Source organism: Physcomitrium patens, chromosome 14, assembly GCF_059467195.1.
Source record: "Physcomitrium patens ecotype Gransden chromosome 14, ASM5946719v1, whole genome shotgun sequence".
NCBI lineage: Eukaryota > Viridiplantae > Streptophyta > Bryopsida > Funariales > Funariaceae > Physcomitrium > Physcomitrium patens.
This window is the reverse complement of record NC_143423.1, coordinates 4940499-4957469: the sequence shown is the minus strand read 5'-3', so window position 1 is coordinate 4957469 and position 16971 is coordinate 4940499. Positions and strand designations below refer to the sequence as shown.

Here is a 16971-nt window from a genome sequence, read left to right as displayed (position 1 = left end):
TTCAGTCACTTGGACCCTTGAGGAAAATGAGATTGGAGAGGTGGAATGTCATTGTTAAAATGGAAGAGCACAAGAACGAAGACATGACATCAGCTCTGCTTCAATGCTAAGAAAAGGTTAAATTCTCACGCAGATCTGGGGGACTCTTGTAAGAAAAACCGACACGTATGACAAGCCCTACAATTAATTCGGGAACGGTATTGTTGGAAGCCGGAAGGGAGGAGGGAGGGAGGACAGATTGCAAAGGGAAAAATAGTCGGAGCGGACAGACTGGATGTGCTTCAGGCCCAATCGAAACAGGCTTCGACGGTGCAAAGAGAGGTCTGAGCCACCAACATGGCGCCCACAGCGGGCGGGGAAGACCTTTCAGAAGCATGAGCGTCCAGTGCCAGGTTAGATTATTATAATTACTCCAGGGACCATTTTCTATACTGAGCCTGTATCGAACTCTGCCGACGCGGCATTTGTCAGTGCCACGCTGGCAACTCGTTCCTTTGGTCTGTTCCAGCTCAATCCTTTTCGGCCCGTTTCGGAAGCCTCCAGAACCACGCAGCCCCTTGTCCGCACACGTCCAAGCTTTTTCGAGCTTCGATCGTACGGCTCAGAATAATCCCGCTCACCCCAATGGTGGGGTTAGACGCGCGGCTTTCCGTGACCGGGACCTCATGGGCAACCATCGCTGTCATGCCGCGATGTTGCAAACTATTCGGTCTCTAAGACCGTGGTCAGGGGGAGGGTGATGTTGCTGAGCCGAGTGACTCGTCTGTTGAGCTGTAGGGGGGGAGGGGGGAGAGAAGGTCAGGGCTGTGAAGGGAGAAGGAAGGATCGATTGATTCCGAGAGATTGTGATGATGGTGCCGATTGAGCGTGCCATTCCTCTGCAGCAGTCAGTGCGGTGTCCGAACGCATCTTCTTCCCGCTGCTGCATCTACATCTTTTCTCATTTCATGTCTCTTCTTTTGCTTGTTTCTTCGAAGGCAGATTCCTTGTCATCCTTTTCGTTCTGTCTCTTGTAGTAGTCCCTCGTGAACTGTGTCCTTGGCTTCACTTCGGGGAGACAGAGGTATTCGTGCCTGGGATATGGTTCTTTTGATCGCCATTTCGTGATTCGTAGTGCCGGTGAGTTTTTGGCAAGTTTAGGAGGTGTTCTGAAGTAGCTTCTGGTTAGAGTGATTGCGACGAGTCGATAGTCTGGTTCTATCAGGCGAGTCGAGGTAGAGAGATTGTAGTTTGCCTTAAAGAAGAGGATAGACACAAACTCAGTAACATCGATTTCCGTACGCCACGTTGAAATTTTGGCTCCGAGTGTTTGTGGAGATTTGGAATTATTGGATTTAGAGGGGGAGAGTGTGAGAGGAAACTGCATATTCACACTGTGCTGTTGCGGTGTTTGAAAGTTCGAATCGCTCTCCTCTGCTGAATCGAGAGGGTTTCCTCACAGTATTTGCGAACGATTCTTGTGTTGTACGAAATTAGTGAGTGTCTCTTAGGATTCGTTTCTTTCCCCTGCCCATATTTGATTCCGGAAGTGCTAGTGTTTGGTTACCTGCTCTGTTGTTTATCACTCTGTTCTTAGCAGCTATTCGTAGCTCTTTTTGTCCAAGCTCGTTTTCTGGCATCAGTCAAGAACAGTACTGTTCCGCAGGTTACACTGCGTGATTTGGTCGCCTGATGTGTTGCCACATTACTGCGCAGATGCGTGGTTGCTGTTAACATTTTCTGATATGTTAAGGGTATATCATTGCTCTCTCGGTTCATTGCAAGCTTATGCAATTAGTTCGCTCCCACTGAACTGCTGTTGCTTCTCGGTGAGAACAGTTAGTATCCTGTGGTGTTCTTATAAGAACTCGACAGTCAACAGCATACGCGTGCATCCTACTCCTGGAGAGTTGCACGCTTGAAATTTGACCTTTACAGCTTTTACGATGAAAGTTCCAGTATTACTTCGCCCTCTTCTTGAGTGGAAATTTTCTTCACCCTAAGGAGTGCTACCTCAGTCGTTAGATTCGCAGCTTTGAGCGATTCGGGGTATGTTGGTGCAAGATGGGGAAGAACATGGAGTCGATCGAGGATGTGCTATCAGAGATGACGAAATTAAAATCAAAATTGCCACCACGCCCTACCCCGGACGAGCTGAAATATGCTACGCAGACCATCGATAGAGTAGAATCTACTTTGACTTCCCGGCTGGAGGATCTTTTTCACCAGACGTCGCCTACGGGAGTTCCTTACCATGTCTTTCGCGCTTACTTAGAGATGCGAGAGGAGATCATACGTGCTAAGGTATGTGCAATCACTTGTTCATGAGATTAGGTCTAGTCTTCGTTGCTAATTAATAAGAAATTTTAACCTTCTTTGTGGTTTCCTGCTATACATAAATTAGCAGGGACCTTGCTCACCTTTAAAGGCTGCCGAATTTTTGTTCGGTAAATTTTCAAACTGAAACGGACTGAGAGTGATGAAGACTTAGAATAATGAATGTTTTTCCTTCGCGTCATGTACTTTGCGGAATACAACTGGAACTACTGTTCAGAAGACAGAGTGTCTGTCTTTCGTTTAAACACTCTTTAATTTACCATGAGGATCGAGTGTGTTAAAGCTCAGGTTGATCATAACCTCAGGTTTTGTGCTTGATAAGGGAGCAGTCTTGATGATAACATGTACGTTTGGTTCAAACCAACAGTCATCGTCTGTGGTGTCTACTTAATCCTTAAGGCAATAATTAGGACTGCATTTGTCAAGGCTTATACAGACATGAACCTTACATGCAGGCCGACGAAGAGAAGCGCATGGCAGTGTCCATTATAGAGTTAGAGGAACGGCATCAGAAATACGATGCCCTTATTGCGAAAGTACAAAATGCTGTAATACATCCTTTACATAACAATGCAGTGCACGAAGGTTCCGCTTATGATTACAAGCAGCCTGTGTTATCAGCAACGGACTCTTCAAAGCATTCAAGTCTGCCTTCTCTTTCCGAAGACAACAGTTATTCGGGGCCACTGTCCAGGAATTTGTCTGCTGGAAACTCGGGGGAGCGCTCATTCAAAAAGTCGACAATCAACAGTTCTCGAATATCTACTCCTGTAGCACCTTATCCAGGTCTTGCATCGTTTTGACCTCTAATCTGGATGGTTCTTGACAGTGGAGGGTCGACGAATGTATGAAGCCTTTACTTGGTCTTGAGGGTATAATTCAGAAATTATACCTCCATGTGAGGTGTAGGCCGTGTACATACTCTGTGGTATAAATTCTCAATCTTAAAACCCGTTTTTGTGTGATACCAGGTTCACAGCCAGACCAGGACAATGGCGAGGACGGGGCTAAGCATTATTCTCCGAAAGTGTTATCCGCCATCAACAACGCTAAAATCCATAGTTTGAAAGAATTGAAGCTCAATGACATGGGAGTTGAGTGGATTCCCGAATTAATAGGGAACCTGACGCACTTAACCTCACTTGACCTATCAGGTACTCTAATCATCGAATTTCTGTGCAGGTCTTGCGGTCGAAACGTAGAAATTCAGTCCAACTGAATGTCTTTTAGGAAAGCTTTGCGAATCTGAACTGAAGACGATAGATGTTTCGGGAAATCTTGAGAGAGTCTTGTACTGTATGCCTTGTATTTTATTAACTAAAGTCTGAATATTCTTTTCGATTCACAGCTGTTTTGTTGCTGTTTTGTGGGCTGAGAAATCATAATACATCACAATTTATTACCTGGGGTCAATGCTTGTAATAACTTGGAGCGCACGAAAGCAGGGTTCAAAATAGTTAGTTGTCATGTGAGCCCGACTTCAATTCCTGTTTGATGGCTACCACAATGTAGACCTTTGATGGGTCAGTTGTCATAATGATTAGCTGAATCTGTAATAAATCTCAATGTAAGCTTCACAGGTGTTTAAATACCCATTTTAATTATAAAGGTTGTAAAGCGAAGTAGATTATTACAGGTATAGAGTTTCTCATTTTATGTCTATAATCTGTGCTCTACTTCCTTTCAATCACCTCTTCGCTAACTCTTGGTCTAAGGCAGAAGTCACGTTCACATTAGCAACAGTGACTTTTCTAAATGATCCGTAAATATGTGATCATTGTAATCGGCGATCTCACTTGGGATTTGTAAATTGCGTTCGGTCTGCATATTGCTTTGTATTTAAATGGCTAATCTTGGTTTTTTGTGCAGGAAATCGTTTGACAGCATTGCCCGAGTCCATTGGCGAGTTGAGCAACCTGCAATATTTGAATGTCTCAAAAAATGCGTTGAAGACATTGCCAGAAACCATCGGATGCCTCACAAGTTTGAGACATCTGGATATACAAATGAATAAAATTGAGGAACTGCCAATGACAATTGGCCTCTGTACACAACTCGTGGAACTACTATGTGATTTCAATGAGCTAAAGGTGCTGCCTGAAGCAACAGGCAACCTGGTCTCTCTTCAGAAGTTAAGGCTCTACATGAATCATGTCCACCGTTTGCCGACGACACTCAGATCACTTACGAATTTGGTGGAGTTGGATGTGAAATTCAATCGATTGGAGAGGGTCCCTGAAAGTGTTTGTTACCTTCCGAATTTGATAAAACTAGATGTCTCATCTAATTTCGTCGAACTGAAGGAGCTTCCTGGAGCTATTGGTCAAATGCAGAGTTTACGGGAACTGAATATTAGCAATAATCATATTTCATTGTTACCACCATCTTTTGCCATGCTTACTGGCCTTGAGAAGCTTGAAATGGATCAGAATCCATGGGTGATTCCGCCCTTGGATGTCGTTCAGAGAGGAAAGGAGGTATATTTCTCAACTTCTTTGCTCTAACCTGGTCCAATGAGATCCTAATTGAAGTTGTACTTCAGAGTCTCTTTTTTCAGTTTGTTTAAAATGGGAAATGTCATGCAATTTCAAGTTCTACCCTGAATTAATGATAACCAAGGTCCTGAACTGCAGGCCGTGTTTCAGTTTATGGCTGATTTGGTATCGCAAGAAGCTAAGGATGAGAAGGAGACTATTAAGAAGACGGGTTTTGGACGACTGTCGTCGGTTTTCAGGAAGAAAAAGACCCAAGGCTCGCCTTACAAGGTCAAGAAGAAAAACGATCTCCTAATCAGAGCTTGAAAACTTATTAGGTGTAAAATTTCATCTCATTTCAGGTAGGTGCAAGCTTTCTTCTTTACGGTTCGGAATTTATCACGGGGCTTGTGTTTTTAGTGAGGTTTTCTTAGTGGAACGGGTGCAGTCATAGGTTTGGATATTAAAAACCATTTGTTAGCTCTAAGATCTGTTGTGCCAATGCACCACATTAACTCTCACGGCAGCGCACATTGGACTTGAAAAGTTGTTAAAACATGAAGTTGTTAAAACATGAAGCAATTTGGATGCCATGGATTTTTTTTTGTATCGAAGAGTAGTAATTCTGCACTTATTTTATTGCATAAGCTTTTTTGTGCCCTTTTGTTGGCAATGCACAGGCTAGCTAACTGTGTGCTTTGCATTTTTATCAGGCCCAGAAAATCACTCATGTGCAATACACGATATCATCCATGCTTGTTTTCCGCAATGAGAACAGTAAAGCCTTTCACATTGTTTGTTTCCAGTGTACGCTGCTTGTTCATTGCGGAACCACAGTTGTGTAAACTTCATCGTGAGCCTCGACGCCTAGCCATTGGTATATATTTGTAGGTTGTGTGTCTTGCAGTTGTAAAGAGTTCATTCTTGTCGTTGCCCTACTTTCTCAAGGTAAAAAGGGCGCGGTTCAATCTATATGTAGTTATAGTCAAATGCGGCTTTTTCTTCAAGTGGCCGACCAAATTTTGTTGGCGAGCACTGAGATAATATACCTTCTAACCATTTCTGATTTATGAAGTTTCTCATCGTAGTCTCTAGATTTATCAACACGTTGACTGCAACATCAGCAGAACTTAAACGTTTATTCCCGACACTTCTGCCGGCCTGGTAGAATGTGGTCGCTGTTTGAGCTTCTGAATGCTGAGATTGTTCCGCAGTATTGTAGAAACAGATGACACCTAGTTTCACTAACACCTTGAACTGTTTCGTGTGCATTTGATTTGTTGAAGTACATCGTCACAGATTTTAGAGTTTGTTTCACTGCAATCTCATGTTCTAGTGGAGTGGACATTTGCGCACTAACAAGACTTGAGCCGCGGTTGTTACTTGGGATTTTAGTAGACAAAAATTTACGCGCGATGTGTAAAAATATCTTCTCTAATACTGTCAAGGACAGGTCTCGGAAGCTCTAGAGCATGTTCCGATATGGACATTCTTTGAAAAGTTTCTAGCGATAGTTGTAATTTAGTGCACTTCGCACACATATTTTGCATCCATTACCAGTAGGTGTTAGGTCAAATAATCCGAATAAGGTCTAAATCTCGTTCGGAATTTACCTGTGACATGCATTAATGCGCACTGGAGAGAATATGGGGAACTTTGTTCATCCTGCCTCAGATCTTTTTTCTCCAATTCCGGGAAATTGGGGCAGCCCCAGGGATTCTTCTCTTCGAATTTTATTATAACCGACAAATTGCAAACATGTGTTCCATGGTAACCACTATTTAAAACGTTGGTAGCATACAATTCGGCACCTTCTACAGTAGGTGATTTGATACTTGTCAACACCTTCTGAACATGATGGAGCCCCTCTTCATTTACCTAGGGTTGAACTTCTGCCCAGCATCAATACCTCACGTGAACATGAACACCAGATATCAACAACTGCCAAGTTGAAATTACGAGGCTGCAGGTGCCAAGCAAATAACTGGCTGAATCAAAATGTAAAAGAGGTTCTACATCCATGGATGCTCATCTTTGAGCAAGAATCTGGGACTGCAATCAACGAGTGGTGAGAGTAGGGGCTTTGAAAATGTAAGCAAAGCCAACGCACTCACACTGAAGGAAGGCGGTGAGGAAGCGCATCAAGCAGGTGGAGTCCATGTGTAAGGTGCACGGTCGACCACTAGATAATCTCCGCGAATGTCCTTAGCCACGCGAATGTCGTCATCCAGATAGATTGACTCAAACCTGCACACGAAGCAATATTGCCCCACCCCTCAGCAACCCACCCTGGTTTAACCCTCACCTTTCACCACATCACCCATTTGAACTTGATCGCAAGGTACGCAATCTCACCAGCCTTGACCGAAGGGAGGCACTGCTATTCTGCGCCCATTTACAAACAGCGCAGCACCTATGAACCTGCCACATTTTTACATTCATCAAGTTAGACTTCGTCTCTCTCCTTGTATGAATTTTCCCCGGCATGGTGCTCCGTTCCACTTAGTAAGGTGGGCTGCACCTGAAATCCACACGCTGCTTGTCCACCACTTCAATAGTTGAGTCCACCACAAACGAGCCCGAGGGTGGAAATGTGATCACATTGTTTAAGGTTCCCCTCGACACATCGATTACCTGCGTATGCATGCCACCCACTCTTCCTTCCTCAGCTTCACCAAGTCCAGCTAGAGTCAGAAAAGTTGAATTGCCAAGGACATTTCTCATATTCTGGATTCAACGAGTTCGCTAATACCGCTCCACATCTAAAAGAAAACAACATATCTGGTATGGATGTGCGGGGTTGCGAGCGTTGGCTAACCTGCAAAATGTCTCCTGCTTGAGTTCCAAAAAAGGGCGCCATTTTCTCAATAATAAATAACTGCTCCTTCTCGGTGGTCCATAGCATCCGCCAAGTAGCTGACAAGCTATCGTTCGTGGTGGTCTGCTCGCTGCCCAGAACTCCTAGTGCCTCGATTGCCTTGATAATCTGTTCCCTCTGATTGCTGTTTTTCTGAGTCTTCACTCCGCGCTCTTCGTTCGCTATCAGACCCAGTAAGTCGTCCCGGGCAAGCCTGGTCTCCGTTTTCGAAGAAGCCCGGCAGACATGAGTGGCGCGCGCCTTTGCAGGTAAGCGCAGGACAAGAGAACCAGGAGAAATCGTTGCCAGGGCGCAGGAAGTAGCAAGCGCCATAGCCTACCGCAGGTACTCAAACTCCGACGCACCGCCAAAACGTCACCGTGTCACTCCTTCGATTATACTCAACCTGGATCTTTCAGCAACGAAAAAAATGATTAGTGGTACATATGAAAAAATACGAACATGCAATCAAAAAGATTTCCAATAATCTTGTGTTGGGGAGCAATGTAAAGTCGAGACGAAGATGGACTGGCATTTCGGGACCTGCACAAAGTCATTCAAGCGTCCTCGTCATCCAAAGCCACTCGTGTAATGAACATTCACATTACAAGGCTAAGAGAATTGGTTCACAAGTGCGTTCATCGACTAGATCTATCGTGAGTGACCTACATTACCACCATCATCGTCGACTTCAAGTTACAGGATGTAAACGTAAATAAAAAGGGAAAAGTGTCCTCGCTACAGATGTCAAGCAGAAGCTACAAATGTTCCCATCCGTAACAACCAGAATTTTGAGAACTATGCAACAAAATTTCATAACAGTAGCCCAAATGTTCAATCAAACATGTCATACAGAAAAGTGAAGCGTGTACAGAAAGGGAAGTGGTCTCGAAATCTTAATACAATACGCAGACCTCTTCATAGATAACGAATTCATCAGAACTAACTAATTCACCGATAAAATTCAATACGCCCAGCTACTCTTTGTAAAAAAGGTGTATCTCCTACAAAGGATGCAGCACAAGTATGACATGGCACTGCTAATCTCTAATCAGAAGTCTTAAGGCGTTGTTCTTCAAACGAATGAGTACTCATATACCTGCCACTGAACTCTCGGCAGTCAATTTCCAATACACATGAAAACTCCGGGAAAGAAAAATTCACTGGGATTACAAAGGGTTCCAGCATCAGATTTCTGTACTGAAGCCTTTCAGCTTTATCGGAGTCCAGCTTCAGATTTCTCTCCTTGGGTATTCAATCCATTTAGTGATGTACATGATCTCCCAGCAACGCAGGGTGCAATCCAAATTCAATGAAACTTTCGAAACGCTGAAGAATCCCCCTCAAACCATTCTCCTGCTCACGCAGCTTCGAACATATTCACCATGGTACTCCAGTATCAGGTCAGCTGGTATCAATACGGAGTGACAAAAACGGTTGCTCTGTAGAGGGTATCTCGTCATGCGTCCGAGCGAATCAGCAGCGCATCACTGAAAAAGAAACATCCTAAAGATGAGAGAACTCTGAAAATGCTGCTGAAATGACTAGTAGAAGCCCAGTGTTTGGTCATGACCAACAGCTCATATCTGTCGATTTAGAGACGATTTCATCCCCGAACTTTGTGTGACCGATCGTTTTCGCGCCGATCCTTCTGCTCCAGACGCTGTAAAAAGTAAATATAAAAAATCATATCATCTAGCGCACCATGGTCTTCTAGTCCTTCTCCAGCATCCACACTTGTTCTTCTAGTGAATTTGAAAGCTACCAAGCCAGGTTTATCTAGTAACCATTTCGCAATCTTACTCACTTCTGTCAACTTGCTAGTCATCTCGACACCCATCAGATAGAAGACTAGGGAAAGTACCTAGTCCAAATGAAAATTCTTCCAACTAGGGAAGTTTTGGCGTGACTTCTAACCGAGGGCCAATTGATAATTGATAACCTGAGTTCTCGATAAACGAATAAATAGCGAGCGTACTAATTTCAGATAAAATTTATGCCAAAATAAAATTTATGGCATTATCATCATCAAAGTTTGTGCAACTTGGTTTTACATACTGACAAACTCTCCGATCAGCGTTACAAATTTTTCAAAGACCAAGTGTTCTTCTGTGAGTCACAACAATAGATCTGCGGGCTGCACTGCGTTATATATACAAACTTTATCTTACGATCGACGCTCACTTCCACCCTTAATTCGACGTTTGGGACCCAGAATGCAGGAGATGCTGGCTATTCGTCTACTTCACATCTGAGTCGTGGCTATGTTCTTCCATCCTATCCTATTTCTTCTCATGACGTTTGTACACCCCGTTGCCAAGTGATTCAGCAGCCGCCACTTCCGCACAGTTCTTGTGGTTACACTTTCTCTCACATATAACAGCTTCAGGTAGGGATCGGCGTCCATGTTCTTCACTAAATTCGTTACTGGACTCGTGATGTCTTCCATGTCCTTCGAACAAACTACGGTCCGTCACTTATCCCCTCTCCGCGGCTTCTACAAGTCCGTCCTCACGAATCCATCCAACATCCTCATCACTCTCACATTCGTCTCCCATCGTTCTCTCCAACATTAGCAACAAAAAACGCTGGGATACAAAAATCGAACTAGAATATACGTTTGATAAACCCTAGATGCTGAGTACTCTTAAGATAGTAATTTCAACGCTTTAATTTTGGTCATTTGCAGCATTCTAGCTTCGACTTCTTGTGGGAGTTTTTTACCAAGCAATACTGACCGAAGGGAAAAGCACACAGCCATTCTCCGGGAAAAGAGGTTAAGCGAAAAATAAAAAAGTTAACAAAGAAGGATTTCAGATGGTCAGACCATGCTCTGGCAAGAAGCTGGGACCTTGTGCTATGATTTTATGCAGCAGGCTTACTACTATACAACACTATTAGCTACTGAAGTTCGAATTGCTGAACTGGAGCAAATAGCCATGGAAATTGTTGAGATCATTAAATATAGCCGGCTCTCTCTGTAATATTTATTGTAGAATACAGAAAATACTATAGCAACAGTATTTAGAGTCTAGTGGAGAAGTATTGTTTATCCTCTCCCCTTTTTCTCTTCTTGTATACGAGACACAACCAGATCAACAGATTTTTATGTGTGAAGCTCTCTCTCCTTAGAAACCTTCTTGTGTGTGTATAACTTACTACTACTCTTGTATGTGTGTATGACTTACTATTACTCTTGTGTCTTTCTAAACATTCTCAACACGTTATCAGCATGACTCTCTTCTACACACTATCACAATTTTTTTGCTCTAGTCTTAGACTCTTCAAACCTGTTGCTACCCTTGCTCAGTGTCTACCTCATAATCTTGTTCTTCTTACTAGCCCTTCACACATTAGCTGCTTGCTTAGAGTACTTATTCCACTCTCTGCCCTGCTTGCTTAGAATACTTGATCTAGTCCAATTCCACCCCAGCTTGCTCCCTGCTGCGCCCCGCGCCTGCCATTGTCCGCCGCTACCACCCTACTGTGATATTGCTACTGCCCTACCACTGCCTGCTACCACCATCTTATTGCTCTTCTGTTGTCTTAATCTACAACCTCTTTAAAAAAATAAAAATAATATATATATATATATATATATATATATATATATATATATATTTTTAAGTTCAAGTTTATCATTTTATTTGACTTTATATTTTAAGGTACGTTTTACTCAACTTTTCTACTTGATCTTGTATTTTCTTTATAGATTTTTTTATAATGAGTGCTTCAACATCTTCAAGTGCTTCTACTATGGTTTCAACTATTACTAGTGCATCCCAATATTTTCAAGCTCTTTTATTTCTACCATTGACTGTGCATGGAAATAATTATCTATTATGGGTAAAAATGATAAAAGTAAATTTATTTGCAGAACAACTCTCGGATGCTATTATGTTTGAAGAATCTCCTACAATAAGTATTTCTATACCTCTTGCTATTCGTTGGAAAGCACTTCTTCTCCTTCGTCATCATCTTGTACCTGCATTATAACATCAATATTTAGAAATGGAAGATCCTGCAAAACTTTGGAAGAATCTTAAATCTAGGTTTGATCATCAAAAGACCATTTTTCTTCCACGTGCACGTCATAATTGGACACATTTACGTGTCTTGGATTTTCTAAATTTAAATGCTTTCAATAGTGAAATGTATAGTATTATCTCACAATTACGATTATATGAACAAAGCATTTTTGAAGAAGAAATGATTGAGAAAACTCTCTCTACATTTCCTCATGTATCTGCTATGCTTGCACAACAATACAAGAATATGAAATTTTAGAGTCATTCTGATCTCATGTCCTATCTACTTCTTGCGGAGAAGCAAAATGAGCTACTCTTGTGCAATGCGGAAGCTCGTCCTATTAGTAACATAGTTCCAAAATCTCATGCACTTAATATTTCAAAGTCTAAGAAGAAATTATATAAACATGGAAAACGTGCTCATAAGTATCAAGGTAGTCATAGTCAAGACTATTTCTATCCATATGGAAAGAATAAATGTTCTACTATTAATTAGAGTAGAAAACAAATATCAAAGATGCATTCTTGCCATAAGTGTGGAATGATTGGATATTTAGCACATATGTGCCGTACTTCAGAACATTTTATTAAAATGTTCCAAAAAAATAAGAAATTGCGAGCTGAGGCTCGTGAAGTTCATACCATGGATGCATCCATGGATTCAATTGGTGTTGATGTCTTAGAGGCTTATATGAATGATAGAACCTTCAATGATAAATCAAATGATGCGCTCATTGATTCTGCAACAACACATACTATCTTGCGAGATAGACGATTTTTTATTGAAAAATCTTCAACTTGGAAAACTAAAAATATGATGACCATGGCTAGAGCAAATGTATTTTGTTTCCAAGAGGGCACAATGATGGTAAAATTACCTATGGGTTCCATCATAAAATGTAAACATGCGATGTTTGCACCCTCAGCACCTTGGAGTCTGATCAGCTATCGAGATGTGCATATTAATTGTTATCACCTCTCGACTGCCACTTTAAATAGAAAAGAGGTTTTGATTCTTACGAAGAATCATAAAGTTGTTGAAAAAGCTTTTGCTACAAAAAATGGTTTATACCAAATTGTGATTCGGCCTCCCATTATATTTAATTTTGCATCATCTATCTCAGAGAGTCGTGTTTCTCTCTGGCATAGACGATTGGGACATCTAAGATCCACATTATTTAGAAAGATCATTCCATGTATAACTGGGTACAATTTAAAACCTGCAAATATAGACTCTATGGAATTATGTCGTGCATGCGTGCAAGGTAAAATGATTACTCGGCCTTTAATTTGAAAACTTCCACAAGAATTACCACCAATGTTTGAAAGATTGCATGGTGATATTTGTGGTCCTATTAATCCAATATCAAGACTATTTTGTTATTTTTTGGTCCTTGTTGATGCATCAGATAAACAATCACATGTTTCATTATTATCAACTCGAAACATGGTATTTGCCAATCTTATATCTATGCTTATTTGCTTTTGGGTACATTTTTTTGATTATCCTATAAAAACATTGGGTATGGATAATACAAAAGAATTTGCATCAAAGTGTTTTGAAGACTATTGTACTGCAACAGGAATTGAGTTGACATATTGTGTTCTATATGAACATGCTCAAAATGGACTTGCAGAGTCATTTATAAAGCGTATACAACTCATTACCCGACCACTCCTCCTTCACACAAATCTACCTGCATCTATGTGGGGTCATGCAGTTTTATATGCTATAGCATTAATATACCTCTGCCCTTCTTCTCTTTAAATTTTTTCACCACATGAATTCATTTTGAGTTGTGTATCAAATGTATCTCACTTACGAGTATTTGGTTATCGTGCTTGGATTCTAGTACCAAAACCTCAACGACGTACCATTGGAGCTCATCGACAAGAAGATATATATGTTGGTTTTGATTCACCAAGCATTATTTGTATTGTTGATCCATCAGCTAGTACATTATTACATGCATGTTTGCAAAATTACTGTTTTGAAGAAAATATATTTCTATCTCTTCAAGGAGTATTATCCAATCAACAAAGAAATAAAGTACTCATATTTGAAGCACCAAAAATGTTTACAATGAATCCCGATCCTAGGACATCTTTGGCAGAAACTAAAGTTGCTAAGATTTTGCATCTAAAACGGATCGTAGATGAAACACCTGATGGCTTCAATGATGCACTTAGAATTACAAGAGTTCCTATTAATGAGGCTCAAAATGCACCTGCTCAAATTGCAGTGCCATTGACTACAATACCTCAAGTTATAACAACAACAACTAAAAGAACTCGTGGACCAAATAAGAAACCATGTAAGAAGAAAGCTATAAAATTGATTAATTTTGGTATTATTACTCAAGAAATTACCACACATCTTACAAGACTACCAATTCATGATGATATATCCATGCATAATGTACCTTCAATTCTTATGAAAAACAATCTTGAAATTGGAAGGAATAAGAACAAGTTGAATAAAGAATTATCTATTCGGTATTGTGCTACAGATGATATTTGGGACAGACCATCTATTATGATAGATGAATCATTTGCATGTATGATTATAGAAGCCTTTTCTTGCAAGGAAGACGATCCTGAACCTCAAACCATGGAAGAGGCGATGCGTCGCTTTGATTGGTCAAAATAAAAAACTGCTATTGAGGAGGACTATGCCTCTTTGCATAAGAGGAAAGTCTTTGGTCCAATTATAGATACTCTTACATCTCGCCCTGTGGAATATAAGATAGTATTAATACGCAAGCGAGATGCTCAAGCCCAGATAACATGCTATAAAGCTCGTCTTTTTGCTCAAGGATTTACTCAACGATTTGGCATTGATTATGAATCCACATATTATCCAATCATGGATTCAATTACATTTTGATATATTATTAGAATGACAGTTCATACCACCTTTGAGATGCCTTTGATGGATGTAATAACTGCATATCTATATGGTTCTCTTGATGCAAATATTTATATGAAAGTTCCACTTGGCTTAAAAACATGAACTTCAAATCGACCTGTTCTAGAAAAATATCGTGGTATTAAATTATATAAGGCCTTCTATGATTTAAAACAATCTGGACGCATGTGGTATCAATGTCTTTGAGATTATTTAATTACAAATAATTTTATAAGTGAACCACTAATCTTGTCTTTGTTTATTAAACAAGATAAAACTGGTTTTGTAATCATCGTTGTATATGTTGATGATCTTAACCTAGTGGATACTACATCTACATAAGTTACAGCTACAAACCTACTTATACGTGCATTTGAGATGAAAATGCTAGGAAAAACAACTTTCTACATTGGTCTTCAGATTATGCATCTAATAGATGGTAGCATTTTTCTCTATCAACTAATTGTTAAGGACATAGTCCTTAGACCTTTCTAGAGACAAGTTTCTAGAACTTTCTAGAAAGAAGTATCTAGAAACTTCCAGAAGATTCCTTGAATATTCTCTTAGAATATTCTTCAAAGATTCCCTAAAGATTCCCTTAGAAGGCTCTAGAAGATTCTTAGAATATTCTAGTAGATTCTAGGAAGTTACTTGAGAAGCTTCCTAGCTCTTGGGTAGTTGCTCGAGAAGCTTCATAGTTCTTGGGAAGCTTCTTGATGCGCTTCCTTAGAACCATAGGCCAGTAGTATATATAGGAGTCGAGGCTGAAGAGTTCTTCAGTCTCGACAACACATCTCTTGGAGTTCTAGCTCACCTTTCTGGTGTTGTTCTTGTACTCATCTGTTTAATCTAGTTTTGTCACTTCTTCTTGAACTTCTTGTTAGATTTCAAGTCTGTATTTTGTGTCCGTGACAGTTTGTCGAGACTACCTTTATCTTAATATCGGAGCTGAATCCTTCTTGTTTGAGAGCGGATTACCCCTCTTCTTGAAGGTATTCTAGCGCTTTAGGGGTTGCGGATTACCTTCCTCTAAACTGATATTTTCTCAATTACAATATCAGAGCTTAGTTCTTTGAGGTAGAGAGTGGACTACCCCTTTCCTTGGAGATACTTGAGCGTTCCAAGGGTTGCGGATTACCCTCTCTTGGACTGATATTAATTCCTTCTTTTTGTTTAGCATAGCTAGTAGAAAATACTGTTAACATCGATTTCAGAGGTTTGCCTTCTTGATAGAGTGCGGATTACCCCTCTTCTCGAAAGCATTGAGGCATTTTTAGAGGTTGCGGATTACCCTCCTCTAAAACTGAAATCGTTTAGTGTTTTTTTTTCTTTTTCTCCGAGTAGGTTTTAGTGACAGGTAGTGCTACAATTTTCTCCAAGAGACTTAGCAATTTCTTCTTCTCTCAAAATTTTAATCCATCTATTCTCTAAATATGGAAGTAGACCAGGTCATAGACAGTGCATCTCCACAAGTAGAATATAGAGTGGCAACTCTTGCAGATCTTTAAGCTCTTATGAATAGTGTACGAAAGAAAATTACATTTCTTCGCAATCCAAGTAAAGAACCTCAAATTGATCTAGTGACCGAAGAAGCTAGACGCAAAATTCATAGCCTACAACAAGAGATTATTCGACTGAGAGAAGCAAGACATGTGTCACATACGACCCCTATAGATACTTCAAGGATTAGTACGAAAGAACCAAAAGCGAGTATGCCAGACAAGTTTGACAAAACAAGAGCCAACTTTCGAGGTTTTGTGCAACAAGTACGACTTTACCTATGCCTGTACCCTTCTCGTTATCCGAATGGATTTACCCAGGTTGCTTTCATAGGTACTCTTCTATCAAGAAATGCTCGCTCTTGGTTTGCTCCACTATTGGAGAAGGATTCTCCAATATTGTACGACCTAGAGGCTTTCATAGAGAGACTTACTGCTGCGTTTGGAGATAGCGATCGAGAAAGAGTGGCTGAAAGAAAGATACAAAATCTGCGACAAGGATCACGTTCTGCTGCAATCTATGCTGCAGAATTTCAACAGCTTACATGTGATCTTGATTGGAATGATAAGGCGTTCATGACACGATTTCGATATGGACTGAGAGATGATGTCAAGAACTTATTGATCACCATGCCTAAGGTGGATACTTTAGAAGAACTTATATCTCAAGCAATTATTTGTGACAACCGCCTCTTTGAATTACGACAAGAAAGACGATCAGGTTGGAGAAATGATGGAGCATTTGCTACATTTTCAAAAGGTCCAGAGAATCACTCCACAGATCCTGAACCCATGCAAATTGATGCGGTACGTTTCAAACCCCTCACAGCTGAGGAAAGGAAGCGACGGTTTGAACAAAACTTGTGTTTATATTGCGGAGAAGCGGGCC

The 16971-nt window shown here is 40.7% G+C and overlaps 2 protein-coding genes across 4 annotated transcripts; one reads left to right on the top strand and one right to left on the bottom strand.

Annotated features, from left to right (window-relative positions):
• Nucleotides 1-780: 780 nt before the first annotated feature.
• Nucleotides 781-5860, top strand: LOC112291202 (uncharacterized). Its single transcript, XM_024538319.3, has 6 exons — nt 781-2283; nt 2772-3102; nt 3288-3470; nt 4186-4793; nt 4950-5152; nt 5504-5860. The coding sequence occupies exons 1-5, from the start codon at nt 2044-2046 to the stop codon at nt 5115-5117; spliced, it is 1530 nt and encodes a 509-aa protein (XP_024394087.1). The 5' UTR covers nt 781-2043; the 3' UTR covers nt 5118-5152; nt 5504-5860.
• Nucleotides 5861-6540: 680 nt separating this feature from the next.
• On the bottom strand, nt 6541-9186 carry LOC112291203 (putative plastid-lipid-associated protein 11, chloroplastic). Of its 3 annotated transcripts, none has more exons than XM_024538320.3 (5): nt 8747-9186; nt 7609-8190; nt 7312-7424; nt 7146-7211; nt 6541-7037 (listed from the first exon to the last, which is right to left on the bottom strand). In XM_024538320.3, the coding sequence occupies exons 2-5, from the start codon at nt 7978-7980 to the stop codon at nt 6932-6934; spliced, it is 657 nt and encodes a 218-aa protein (XP_024394088.1). In that variant the 5' UTR covers nt 7981-8190; nt 8747-9186; the 3' UTR covers nt 6541-6931. The 3 variants fall into 3 exon arrangements, with proteins under 3 accessions (XP_024394088.1, XP_024394089.1, XP_090111795.1); XM_024538321.3 differs by lacking the exon at nt 8747-9186 and adding an exon at nt 8191-8283 and having other exon boundaries at nt 7609-8053; XM_090255669.1 differs by lacking the exon at nt 8747-9186 and adding an exon at nt 8191-8266 and having other exon boundaries at nt 7609-8059.
• Between the last annotated feature and the right edge of the window lie 7785 nt (nt 9187-16971).